General features: G+C 36.0%; 2 protein-coding genes across 2 annotated transcripts; both read right to left on the reverse strand.

Moving 5' to 3' along the window:
* Positions 1–1,855: 1,855 nt before the first annotated feature.
* LOC124192587 (5'-3' exoribonuclease 2 homolog) lies at positions 1,856–2,438 on the reverse strand. Its single transcript, XM_046585970.1, has 3 exons — positions 2,253–2,438; positions 2,080–2,200; positions 1,856–1,953 (listed from the first exon to the last, which is right to left on the reverse strand). Exons 1-3 carry the CDS (start codon positions 2,346–2,348, stop codon positions 1,856–1,858), a joined length of 315 nt encoding a protein of 104 aa, XP_046441926.1. The 5' UTR covers positions 2,349–2,438.
* A 7,524-nt stretch (positions 2,439–9,962) lies between these two features.
* On the reverse strand, positions 9,963–11,548 carry LOC124206443 (transcription termination factor 2-like). Its single transcript, XM_046604156.1, has 4 exons — positions 10,882–11,548; positions 10,642–10,819; positions 10,414–10,581; positions 9,963–10,097 (listed from the first exon to the last, which is right to left on the reverse strand). The coding sequence occupies exons 1-4, from the start codon at positions 11,122–11,124 to the stop codon at positions 9,991–9,993; spliced, it is 696 nt and encodes a 231-aa protein (XP_046460112.1). The 5' UTR covers positions 11,125–11,548; the 3' UTR covers positions 9,963–9,990.
* Positions 11,549–12,276: the final 728 nt, after the last annotated feature.

The following is a 12,276-nucleotide window of genomic DNA, read 5'->3' on the forward strand; positions in this document are numbered from 1 at the left end:
CTGATGACTTACTATAGACTGTTCTTCAAAGTACTCCGACTCTCTTTTATCTGAGCCTTAATCAAAAGAGCCTGAAACCTTAGACTCCTTATCATCTTCAGCTGCTAGTTCCAGTAAATTATTAACCCTTGTTGAATTGCTATAATTATAAGATCGTAAGTCCCCCTTCTTTTAAGTCTTCTATTTTAATGAATTTTCAAATTCATATTTTTAATATTTTAAAATTCATATTTAATATTTTAAAATAGAATAAACAAAAATAAGTAATAAAAAAAACATTTGATTTATTGATTTTTTTGGCGCAAATTTCAAAAAATTGTGATTTTCAATCACAAATTAAACATATAAATATATAGTTGCCCAATATACACGAATTAGGTACTAAAGGATAGAGAATGAAATAAAGCTTAAATGAAATCAATTTCTGGCTTTTCTATTTTAATGAATTTTCAAATTCATTTTAATATTTTCAAATTCATATTTAATATTTTAAAATAGAATAAACAAAAATAAGTAATAAAAAATACATATGATTTGATTTTTTGGCGCAAATTTCAAAAAATTGTGATTTTCAATCACAAATTAAACATATAAATAATTGCCTATTCTACATGAATTAGGTATTAAAGGATAGGGAATGAAATAAAGCTTAAATAAAATCAATTTCTGGCCTCATTTACTAATTATTTTATATGATTAAGAACGAAAAACCCCTATTTTTGCTATACCCACGAGAGGCGAGGGGCCCACTAACCTAGCGAACCTGGCGGGGAATCTTGGGACCCTTTATTGAACACCCGCCGTTTCTTCCAAGAGACTGGAATAGCGCGAGAATGTATACGTTTAATTTTATATCGTGGAAATACCATAGAACATTGCAGTTTTTAATGTCTTCCCACTCTTGCAAAGGTGATGCAAACATTCTATAAAAAAAGAATATAAAAAAGAACTGACCGAACTGACTTTGATGCAAATAACTTATATTGAATAAAAATACTATACAGTAGTGGTCCAGTTAAAGAACCGACCTTTGCGCGGTTCTATAACCGGGTGGTTCTATAACCACGCACTTGATCCCAGCGCCATCTACGGGGGATTACACTTGTACTTAAAGCCCATACAGAATAAAGACAGTCATTTCCATAATCATGGAAATTGCTTTTTGTTCACTATAAGTAGACAAATCTAAAGATATTTCGATGATATTTTTTCTTAATGAGTTTTAAGTAAGTCTAACTTTGGAATCTGACTCTCCATGTAACTATTTTCTGACTATCTTTTTCCCATATGAAACACCCGCTTTATGAAAAACTTTTGATCGCTTTTAACGGCTTTTGATTATTCTGACAATAAGCCAAGTTTATCCCCTTTATTTTAATATGATATAAAGAAAACAGTGCTGGAGATGACGCAAGCAACTAAATGGTCAGATTGGGTTCAATAGTCACGAGCATGGTCGCTTTTTTCAGTAGGGAAATGAGGAAGGCAACGATTGTGAATGAAACAGGCTATAAACTCAGATTTTTTAAAAAATGAGTCCCAACATTTCTTTATGAACCGCTCAGCTTCTGAGACACTAACCTAGAGTCCAAACTGACGACCCTTTCTGTCTTATTTGCTGTAAGTTCTAAGTTCCCGCCGCAAAAATTTACATCTGTTTTATCAGTACGCCGATGGTGGCGCTGAAACACGGCAGAGCCATTTCGGTTCTATAACCGGGTTGGTTCTATAATCGGGCGGTTCTCTAAGTGAACCAGCACTGTACTTACGTATCAGGTCGAACGTAATTCTTTGAAGCAGATACTTCTCCAGATATGCCAGAAAAAAGTTTGGGCTGCAATGCAAAAGTCCCCAGCTAGTAAACGACGCAAAAAGGTGTAGCCCTTATGGTATTGCCCAGCAACAAGTAATTTGTCACTTGTCTGTATTTCTCTGTATCTGTATTTCTCTCTTCTGAAAATAAAATGATTAAAATCAATGTTTGAATACCAAATTTGAAATTATGACGTCATACCAACGAGCCTACAAGATCTACTTAAGTAAATTTGAAGATTCTTCAATAGAATTAAAGTAACTTACTCTCTTCATCGGTCAACTGGTCATAAACGGCCTTAACGGCATCCTTCATCAAATCCTCGTCGAGAAACGGCAAGGCGGATCCTTTGCACATTGATGGATAGAACTTGGCAATAGTTGAATTCTAAGATTTAAATAATTAAGGTAAGATATGGAAAACAGAATAATTTACAAACCGAATCAGACATCAAATTTCCCCACGACAAAGGAACAAGCGTTGAACTCCACGGAAGTAACAAACTCATCAATTGTTCCAACGGAAGTAACTGCATTTTTAAATGAGATATGGAGGAAAACAATTTAATTAGCGCTTTAACTTTTAAATTACCGACTGAGTCCCAGAATCAAAATGAGTAGCAAATGCAGAAACCTCAGGTAAGTCGAACGGGGCATAGTAATATGGATAAAACCAATTCCAAGATGGGACAACTTAAAAAAAAGAACGACATTCATGGCTAGTTTTTAAAATTAACTACGAAAATAAACTACAGACAACCTGAAAGTAATATGACAAAATCCAGCCTAGTCCTTTGGCGTACTCCTGAGTGATGTGGGATAGTACCTCATCGGTTAGTGGCTGCCCAGACTTGCTCTCGTAGTAACGATTTTTGAAGACAAATCTGTTACTAGAAGATGAATCAGTTTGTCTTTCATCTAGTTCATAGTCGAACATCTCCTCGCGGTAAAACGGGCCCGCTTGAGGTTCAACCGTTGAAGTAACTGTGCGACTATTCAATCGAGGTTTTTTTCTAGTAGTCGGTTCAGTACTAAAAGAGGAATCAGGATGTCGTTTTTTAAGGGTTCTAAATCAAAACTTCCCTCCCTGGTAGATGGACCTTTCATAGGTTTGATTGTTGATGTAACCGTTTTGCTTTTTCTTTCGGATCTTTTCATAGGGCTCGGTTCGAAACTGTTATAAAAACAAAATTAGGAATTTTCGTTCAATTATAATACTGTTAAAGCTTACTTCTTGTTATGGTGGGCTAATTCCATCCGACCAAGTTCAGACAGAACATATTTCACTTGAACCGAGTTAATAGATCCATTATGGGTTAGCCAATCCTGCTAATAAAAAAGAGAAGCGCATTATAACATCTTAACTCTTTAAACACAAAACATTTTTCTAAAACAAAAAAAAGCTTACCACATTTTTGTTGTAGGCATCTTTACAAATTCGAACAAGATGAGTAAGAGTTCGATCTGGATTTTTAAACATTTGGAAACTTGGAAGAACGTCATTTCCCAATAAAATGCAAAGGAAAATCCAATCACATTCACAACGGGCATTACTTGAATTGATGCACGTGGCGACTCTTCCATATTTTTGGTGTTAACTATTGCTTGCTGGATTTTGGATTCAGTATTCATCCGGGAAGTTGCTGGAATACTAAATATATAGGCACGTCATCTTCCTCTAGAGCATTGTTGAAAACTGGTGGAACATTGTTAAATTAATTTTAAAATTGTCCGCTTATTAATATCAGACGCTCTTCCATTTTCTCATTAGTAACTTCAGTTGATGTTATCCACATTTTTCATACCTACAAAATTGAAAGAATCAAGATCAAAGTCGAAAGAAAAATGATTTAAATCAAAATCAAAATCACCGTAAGTTGATTTCAATCGTGATTTCAATCATATGCCATTTAAATCATCTATTGACCTCCCGATTGTCCAAAATTGGAATGGAGGATAGATAGTATTGTTTTAATTACTAATGCTAATGATAGTTTATTTGATAAGTCGTTATAACTACATCGTACTGGTGTAAGTCTAAAACGAATTGCTTACGATAAGGCCCGTGATAAATAGCAACAGTCAAACAATCCTTCTTACAGCGACGCTTGATTTCTTGTTTTCAATGACCAGCAAAAATGTAATAAAAAAAAAAAAAACAATGCCACGGTTGATTACAAAAAAAAAAATGCAATGTTTCATTCTTCATTATGGGAACTGGTAATTATATTAAGCAACGAGATTTGTTTTAACTATACTAGTCGGTTTTCAATTGAACTCCTGAATTTTTCTCCAACATCTGTTCCCCCATTAATAGTTATTAAATTCAACATTGAAATGGGGAAGTTAAACTCTGAATCCTTTCCATGACTAAATTATTTTAATGTACCACGTACAACCACAATCGTGAAAACCTTAAGCACGGATACCCAGTTTGGATGCATTGTTCAGCGGAATGCATTTTAAGGGTGTCGACTTAAGCTATTCAGGATTTTTTAAGGTTTGAAGATTATGCAACCTTTCTCTCGCCCGTGGCACACCCCTTTTCCTCCGACTTTTTTTTGCTCACTTCTGCTTACAACATCGCTCGACTTTTTGTCCTGATAATTCATTTTCAATACATTTCTCTGATTTTGTACAAGTTAAACCTTTACAGTTTTTACAAGGTAAAGAACATCCCAAGCCAGTTTAGACAATGCAAGATATCACACTGACGTCCTAGGGACGTTTCAAGGAGGTTCTTTTCGAGATATTCGGACGTCCATAGGACGATAAATAACAAACCCGTTTATATCATTTTCATTTAGGTCAATTTATTTATTTCATTTAGGTCAAATGTTCTACCCAGGATAAGTCCAATTTACACTCCAGTTTGACATCCCTGGTAAATCTTTACAATGTTTGAATAGGCATGTAATAGACCTAGATACGACTGCAATGGGTCCTAGAATAATTTTTTATGTAAATAGAAAAAAGAAATAACAATTAAAGATTTTGCTTTTAACTCCATTTCTTGTTATTGTTAACTTACAAAACTGTACAGTCGTGAACATTTGAAAACATTAAACATGTGTAGCAAAACAGATTGACGCAAGAAAATTGGCTTAACATAAAAAACAAAATCTTTATTTCGAATCCTCTTCGGAAGAAGAAAATCTAGACGTGGATAACATTCTGTTCTCTCTGATGGAATTTTCCGCAGCTTTCTTACACCATTTTATTCTCTGCAAGCACCGCCGCTTCAGTTTTCATTCCATCCTTAGCATATTTAAGCTAATTTTGGAACTTCAACAATTATAAGTAGATGAAATTGCTCCTGGAATAGGAAAATGGGCTACCTCCAGAGCGGTTTCTTTTCCATCAAATAAAGACCTAGAATGACGGAATCTGTGTACTGCAATTTAACTAAACTCTCTAACGATGCAGATTACAATTGATTTTTGCCGATTTTTGCATTAATTAATTAATTATTCATATAAACTTAAGTCATTAGTTAATTAATTATTCATACAAACTTAATTGACTACGCCACTCTGTTACGAAAAGGTTTCCAGAAATTCATCGGATACATTGACGTCAAGTCGGCGCTAACGTATTTTTAAGTTCAATGAAACCAAAAATTTACTGAAATCAATACTCCAATTATACATTCAACTTTGCGCTTGTAAACGCCAGAAGTTCTATGAGCCTGTCATCAGGAAAATTTAACGCGCTCGTCAAGGGAACTTATTTCTTCTCCCTCACGGGACTGGCGTTTTCTCCTGCTTGTTTATTATATATATATAATGTTAAAAATGATTTTGGTTTACAAGTCTCTCTTTATATGAATGGCGAACGAATTAAACTTGGATCGGTTCAAGATTCCAGCGTCGCCGGTAATTAATGAAGTCCTGTGACCCTGCAGGATAAACTTAAAAAAATGCGATACAGTGAGTCTGAGTACAAATTTCTCACCTTTCGTCAGGAGCGTATTTGCATGATGACAATTTCCACCACACCCATTTCACTGGTTTTATTTGAAGAGGGGAAATTGTTGACTCTCTTATTTGTTTGAACTGTAGAGGATTTTTTATCGTAGAGAAATTTAATTGGTTCTAAGAAATAAACAAAATTAAATTAAGCTGAAGTACATTTTTTTGGAAATACAGTCAAGTCGTGCATAGTTTAAAACAATCTCGAGAATCGAGTGAATGAAAATGTTTTAGGGATAATGTGTTTAATACTGGGTAATGTCCGTAATGAATATATAATAATGGTTACATGAATTAATAATGCAAATATTAATGTGTAATAAATCGTGCCCTTCCCTCTGATAGCTATTCTGTACGGCCAAGGCTTTTCATATTATACGGGCGGTTTATTGTTGTCTTCTTGCATTTATTACATTTTTAAAATAATTGCTGCTTGTGAACGAATTCTTTTCCTTCCCAAACTTCTTTCATTAACTTTTTACAAGTTAACTCCTGCCTCTGGTTGTTTTTACGTCATCTTTTTTTCTTCTGCCGTAGATTTATTTTACCTTTTAAAAATATGAGAGAAAAGAATTATCATGGTCCAGCAGCTCAAAGCCTCAAACCAGCTAGTGACGTGGTGCAATAACTCCATAAAAAATTCGTATATCAATCCAGTTTTCTTTCCTAACATTTTCGTGGAATCCATCACAAGTTCATAACAAGAAACTCCTGAAAGAATGCGTGTACCGCTGTTTTGTCGAAAATACAAATTTTATTTCAACAACTGACAGACCAAGTTAAATTTTTTTTTGTTTCTTACATACCACTTATACTTAAGGACTCTTTGAATATGTACTATTCACTCTTCTTTTTCGTTTCCTCATTCGTGCGGTAGTGAAGGAACAGGATGCTGAATAGGAAAACACCTCCCATCATGCTGAATGCACTGGGAGGTGACATGACAATGAATCGTTCGTACTGTGTGTGTTTCAGGGGTCGAACCGACACCTAATCAAGGATTTCTCAATTCTTTGAATTTGAATATTCCTTATCAAGTTGGTTATCCCTCTTTTTATTGCGCTGCTTGGTGTTGTTTTTATATTATCTGTAGCCATTTCGATTTCATAAAAATTCCTCCCTGTCCCACAATATTAATATTACATGTAATGTATGTCCAGCCCAGCTTTTGATGCATGGCTGAAAGTAGCTTCAAAATAAAAAAGTCTGTCAATGACAACAAACCAATTGAACTCCGAAACAAGACGAACTTGCAGCAGCAGTCCCAACAATCACCACTAGGTGGCCACTGGTCGACAAGTTGCACGACTTTTTGCTGATTTCTGGCAGTCTGGTTATTTGGCAACGCTTACTTTCTGGTACTGGATTCAGTTGATTCCGACTTGTCATAATAACATGTTCAGACAATATTACCTATTGTAAAAGATTTACTATACTTTTTTTTTTATTAAAGTATGGTATATACCTGGTATTAAAAATCAGGTGTTTATATTAGACTTACCACGAATTTCAACAATAGACGAGTCGGTAAAATAAAAATAAGGGGTCACTCCAATAAAAATGTCAACATTTTCCGTTTACGTTAACCTTAAATTTGTTAATGTTACTTTAAATACCGAGAGTAGCCCGAAAGAGATCTTTTCCTGCTGGTCACGTAAATTGTTTAATCGAGCCCGGCTCCTTGACTCACGCCTTGACTGGCGCCTCCTATCACGTCTCCTCTCACGTCTCAGCGCTTCAATATCAGCAGGGTTTAAGATTTGCATATCGGGGGGATTTTCTCGTTCAACAACAGCTTGAATTGCGTCGGGCTATGATAGACATTGAATGTTTCCCCAAACAATTATGAAACATTTGATCAAATTTGGAGCGACAATATGGACATGCCCAACTTATTTCACACCAATTTAGCAAGCACAAATAAAAAAACATTTCCGTATGTGCTAGGGTGTTTCATCCGTTTGATCAAGACATATTCCACATAATCCCCTTTCGAATTCTAACACGACCCTGTTTTCAGCCATTTTTAATGTCATAGGTAGTCATAAGCTTGATTTTGGAGGGTTTGCTGTCTCTTTTCTTAACATTTTTGCTTTTCTTAAGTTTTTTGCTTTTGAAAGGAAGAAATAAGGAACAACCGAAAGTAAGAGAAATAACAAATTTCAACAAAACAGCAAGATTTTTTTCAGTAAATTTTAAGTAAGACAACTAGTTACAACTAGTGAGCCTGGTCCCTTTACTCACGCCTGCTTCTTGACGCCCGCCTATGCCTTGACTGGTGCCTCCTCTCGCGTCTCATTTCACGCCTCAGCAATTCAACAACATCAGGATCCAAGATTTAAACATCGGGAGGATTTGGAGGTTCAACTATAGCTTGGATAGCTTGGGGCTTTAGATAGACGTCTTATGTCTCACAAGAAAAATTATGAAATACTCGATCAAATTGGATGCTGCAGTACGGGCATGTCCAGCTTACCTCACACCAACTAAGTGACGGAATTATTCGAATTTGGTCAATCTTTAAACAAGTGTGTTGTTTTAATAGAAACAAAATTTAAATGTTTGTGAAAATATACAATCATTGAAAAATCAAGAATTCCTGGGCTTTGCCAGCTGAACAAAGATAACTTTTTTTTCAATTATAACGGCATGTTTGAGTTTGTCGAATGAGTTTTTTTCGAGTTGGACTAGTTTCTTCACATCAAAAAATTTCCTTCAAGTCATCAATAGATAACTTTCCATTACTTAAATTTCCCGAGAGAACTTCGTTAGCCAATCTCAACGTCTTCTCTTGAATTTTGACTAGACCATCTTCCACAGTTCCTCTTGTTACAAAGCGATGTACGTGAACGGTTTTTTTTTGTCCGATACGATAAACTCGGACAACCGCTTGGGCCTCCAGTTGTGGGTTCCAATGCAAGTCGGCTAAAAAAATATGATTGCCTCCTATGAGGTTCAACCCCACTCCACCAGCAGACAATGACAAAAGTAGCACCTAAAAAGAGTAACTTGTTTAAACATTCGTTTACCAATTAAAACAATAAAATATTACGGGTGGTCCTTTTAAATTGCAGTTGAAGTCCTCAACAATGTTTGTTCGTTCTTGAATATTAACGCTTCCGTTAATGGATTGACATCTAATAGAATTTCGCTCAAAGTGCTTCATAAACAAATCATAATCAAAAGTTTGGTCCACTGCGAGACTACTACTGCCTTTTCTTTCCTCTTGACTGCGCAAGTCACCCCGTCAACAATATGCTGCATTTTTGTGCTTTGATTTTTCTGGTCAAACGTTTTTGGGCTGCTTGTGGATAGGTCCAAAATTGTTTTACGCAAATTTACGTCTCCAACAAGTGACTGGGGTTCGATGTCAATTCCGTCTTCCAAAACGGGAACTTCCGTGATGGCAAGGGAAGCATGGCAACAAACTTGTCGAAGTCGCAATAAGTGAACGAAGATTTTTTCCATGTCCCTCTTTTCGCTCAGGGCCTTGCGAGATGCAGTAATAGTATCTTCTGGTAGATTAAGTCTTCTTCTCGCGTCAAAATTACTTCATGGTTATGAACGTTTCTAAAAGGCAATAGTAAATAAGTACAGAAAACCTAAGAAATTATTTAATCATATACTTGGCGGGTAGGTCAACAAGCGGAGTATTGCTACTATCCTTGGATTGGCCTTTCGTCCGGCGCAAGAGTATAGCTTCAGTAATCAATTTCAGACGCTCTTTCCTTTTATCATTGGTAACGTCAGCAGCTGTTATCCACTTTTACCATACCTGCATTGAAAAAAATTAGCTTTTGTCTCGGCTTTTGTACATTATAGGCACAATTGAAACAATATGTATGCATACCGAGAGATCATTCAATGGCGAAAAACCAATGAAACGTAATAGAGAATAGAAGTCTGATTGATTGTTCTGAACTGGAGTCCCAGTTACGGCCCAACGCTTTCGAGCGCGAATTCGAGATACTGCCAACGAAATCGCAGCATTAGGATTCCGCACCGTATGGGCTTCGTCCAGAATTATTCTTTCAAATTCGAACTTCAATAAAACGGACACACTCTTAGAACTAGCACCACCGACATCGTCACCATCTATTTCCCGTTGAGCTGTCTAAATTGAAATATAGGATGAATATTTTAGTTTTAATTACAAATTAAATGCTAACGGCAGTTTACTTGATAAGTCGTTATGACTACATCGTACCTACTGATGTAATTTAGAATCCAATTGGTTGCGATAAGACCCGTGATAAATGGCAACCTTTAAACAGTTCTTTTTACAGCGACGATGGATTTCATCTTCCCATTGACCTGCAAACGTTTGATCGAAACAAAAAACATTTTCACGATTGATTAGAAAAAAAAATGTTAAATTTCACTTGTCATCACGGGATTTAGTATTTGAATTGGCAACGATTTGTTTTAACTCCACAGAATCAATACCTTATATAAAAAAAAATCCCTGATACAAATATTTTCATTTATGCTAGATTGACGATACGTAATTAATTTATATGGGTAACACATTGATAACACGGTTCTGATTGATATAGGACCTCAAAAATGTTCTGAATGCAACAGCATTCAATGCAATTTTATTTCAAAAATAAAGGGAATTTTCGCTTACCTACGAAACTAGGAGGGCAAACAATTAATGTTCCTGTACATCTATTCATTGCAGCTGTGTTGTAAGATGTTTCACTCAGTGAAGTTACAGCTAATTCCTTGTGTCGAAGGATCAACGCAATGAGGATTATGGTTTTCCCCATGCCCATATCATCGGCCAGAATGCCACCTAACAAAATTTTTAATAAATTAGTTAGTGCGAAATTTCTGTTAAATATTTATGATCTACCTGCGGGATCTTCGTTTTCACGGAATAAAAGCCATTTTAATCCCGTCTCTTGATGCGGCAAAAGCGAAACCGTTAGTTGTGCTGTAGTGACTTCCTTGTCCGATGGTTTGGGACGGTTCGCCAAGGACCGATGAAAATTTTTGAAAACTATTTGCTCCGCAGACATTTTTTCCCGATGCTGCATTTCAATAAATTTAAAAAAAGAATAAGAAAAACCTCTGCTTTAGCTTGATATGCTACCTGATCGATTTGCAACTGCTTCTGAATTTTTAGTCGAGCCATGGCAGGGGAGCTCACAGCCAGTGAAAGTTGTGATGGGGCAAATCCATTTTTACGAGTGAAATCAATTCTTTCAGATAGCGCCCGAATTTTTTCTTCAAGTTTAGCTCCTCCGTCTTTCATGTATACTGTGATGGGTATTTTCTTGAGTTTTGCAAGCTCAGAAACGGCAGATGCCATCTCTTCGGCTGAAAATGGAGTCATATTAGGAATTTCGCCGGAACTTGTCGAAAGTTCGGTTAGTTTGTCTGCCTCAGGTTTTTGGACTTCTCTTCCGTCAGTTAATGTCTTACATACCTAAGATATTAAACAAAAATATTTTCAAAATTTATAAAAGGAGAATAATATGACTAAAAACTTACTTCATTGATGTCAAGTGTATTAATCTTTGACTTATTTCCTGAACAAGTAACTGAATCCATTGGCGACCGAATCATTGGAACCAAGCCGGCATTTGCTGCACTTTGCATGATGGCCGTAGCAGGGGTCACTCTCAGGCAGGTATCATTTATTGATGTGGCCGCGACATGACCGTCATGAACATTGTTCGGCTTAACTTTCAAAATAGATCTGGGCTTTACAGCTCGATCGGAATCCGTTGTTCTGGATAATTGGCAATCACACATGAAAAGGAAATGAATGCGAGTTCTAAACGAAAGATAAACAATAAATAACGCAAGATTTACCCCGTTCACTGCAAATAAATTAGACAAAGTTCCAGAAGTTCCTGGAAAGGGTATGATGGGTCTTTCCGCTAGATATTTTGGAAAGAAAGATAAATAAACAAGCATTGATTGATAATTGATGAGAATTGAATAAGAATTGATGATAAGCATGATTGCCTCCTATGAGGTTCAAACCAACTCAGACAATGACAAAAGAAGCACCTAAAATGAGTTTCTTGTTTTAACATTCTTTTACCTACTAAAAACAGTAAATATTACCAGTGGTCCCTTTAGATTGCAGCTAAAATCCTCAACAATGATCAAGTCATAATCAGGGCTAAATTAATAGACCATAATTTCAACCACCACACCACCAGGACTGATTTAATCAAAGTGGACCTCCACTTCCACCTCCGGTCAGAGGTACTTTCATGATTTTAAGTTTATGTAATGTAATGTTAACTATAATTATTCGGATCGGTACTATGGCATGGGGTGGTCCATAAACTGTAACATAGGGGACTGAACGCTACTGAACGTTTTCGTGTGGACAAATTTTTGACTTAAGGCATAAATCACATGGGAACATGGGAACAACCATTTTCTTCCATTCCTTTTTTGAGTTTCAGAGACTTTGGATTTGCCAAATGCTGTCTTTATTTTGCTTGTGGTTTGTGGAGAGCTTTTGTAG

This window comes from Daphnia pulex, chromosome 1 (assembly GCF_021134715.1).
Source record: "Daphnia pulex isolate KAP4 chromosome 1, ASM2113471v1".
Lineage (NCBI taxonomy): Eukaryota > Metazoa > Arthropoda > Branchiopoda > Diplostraca > Daphniidae > Daphnia > Daphnia pulex.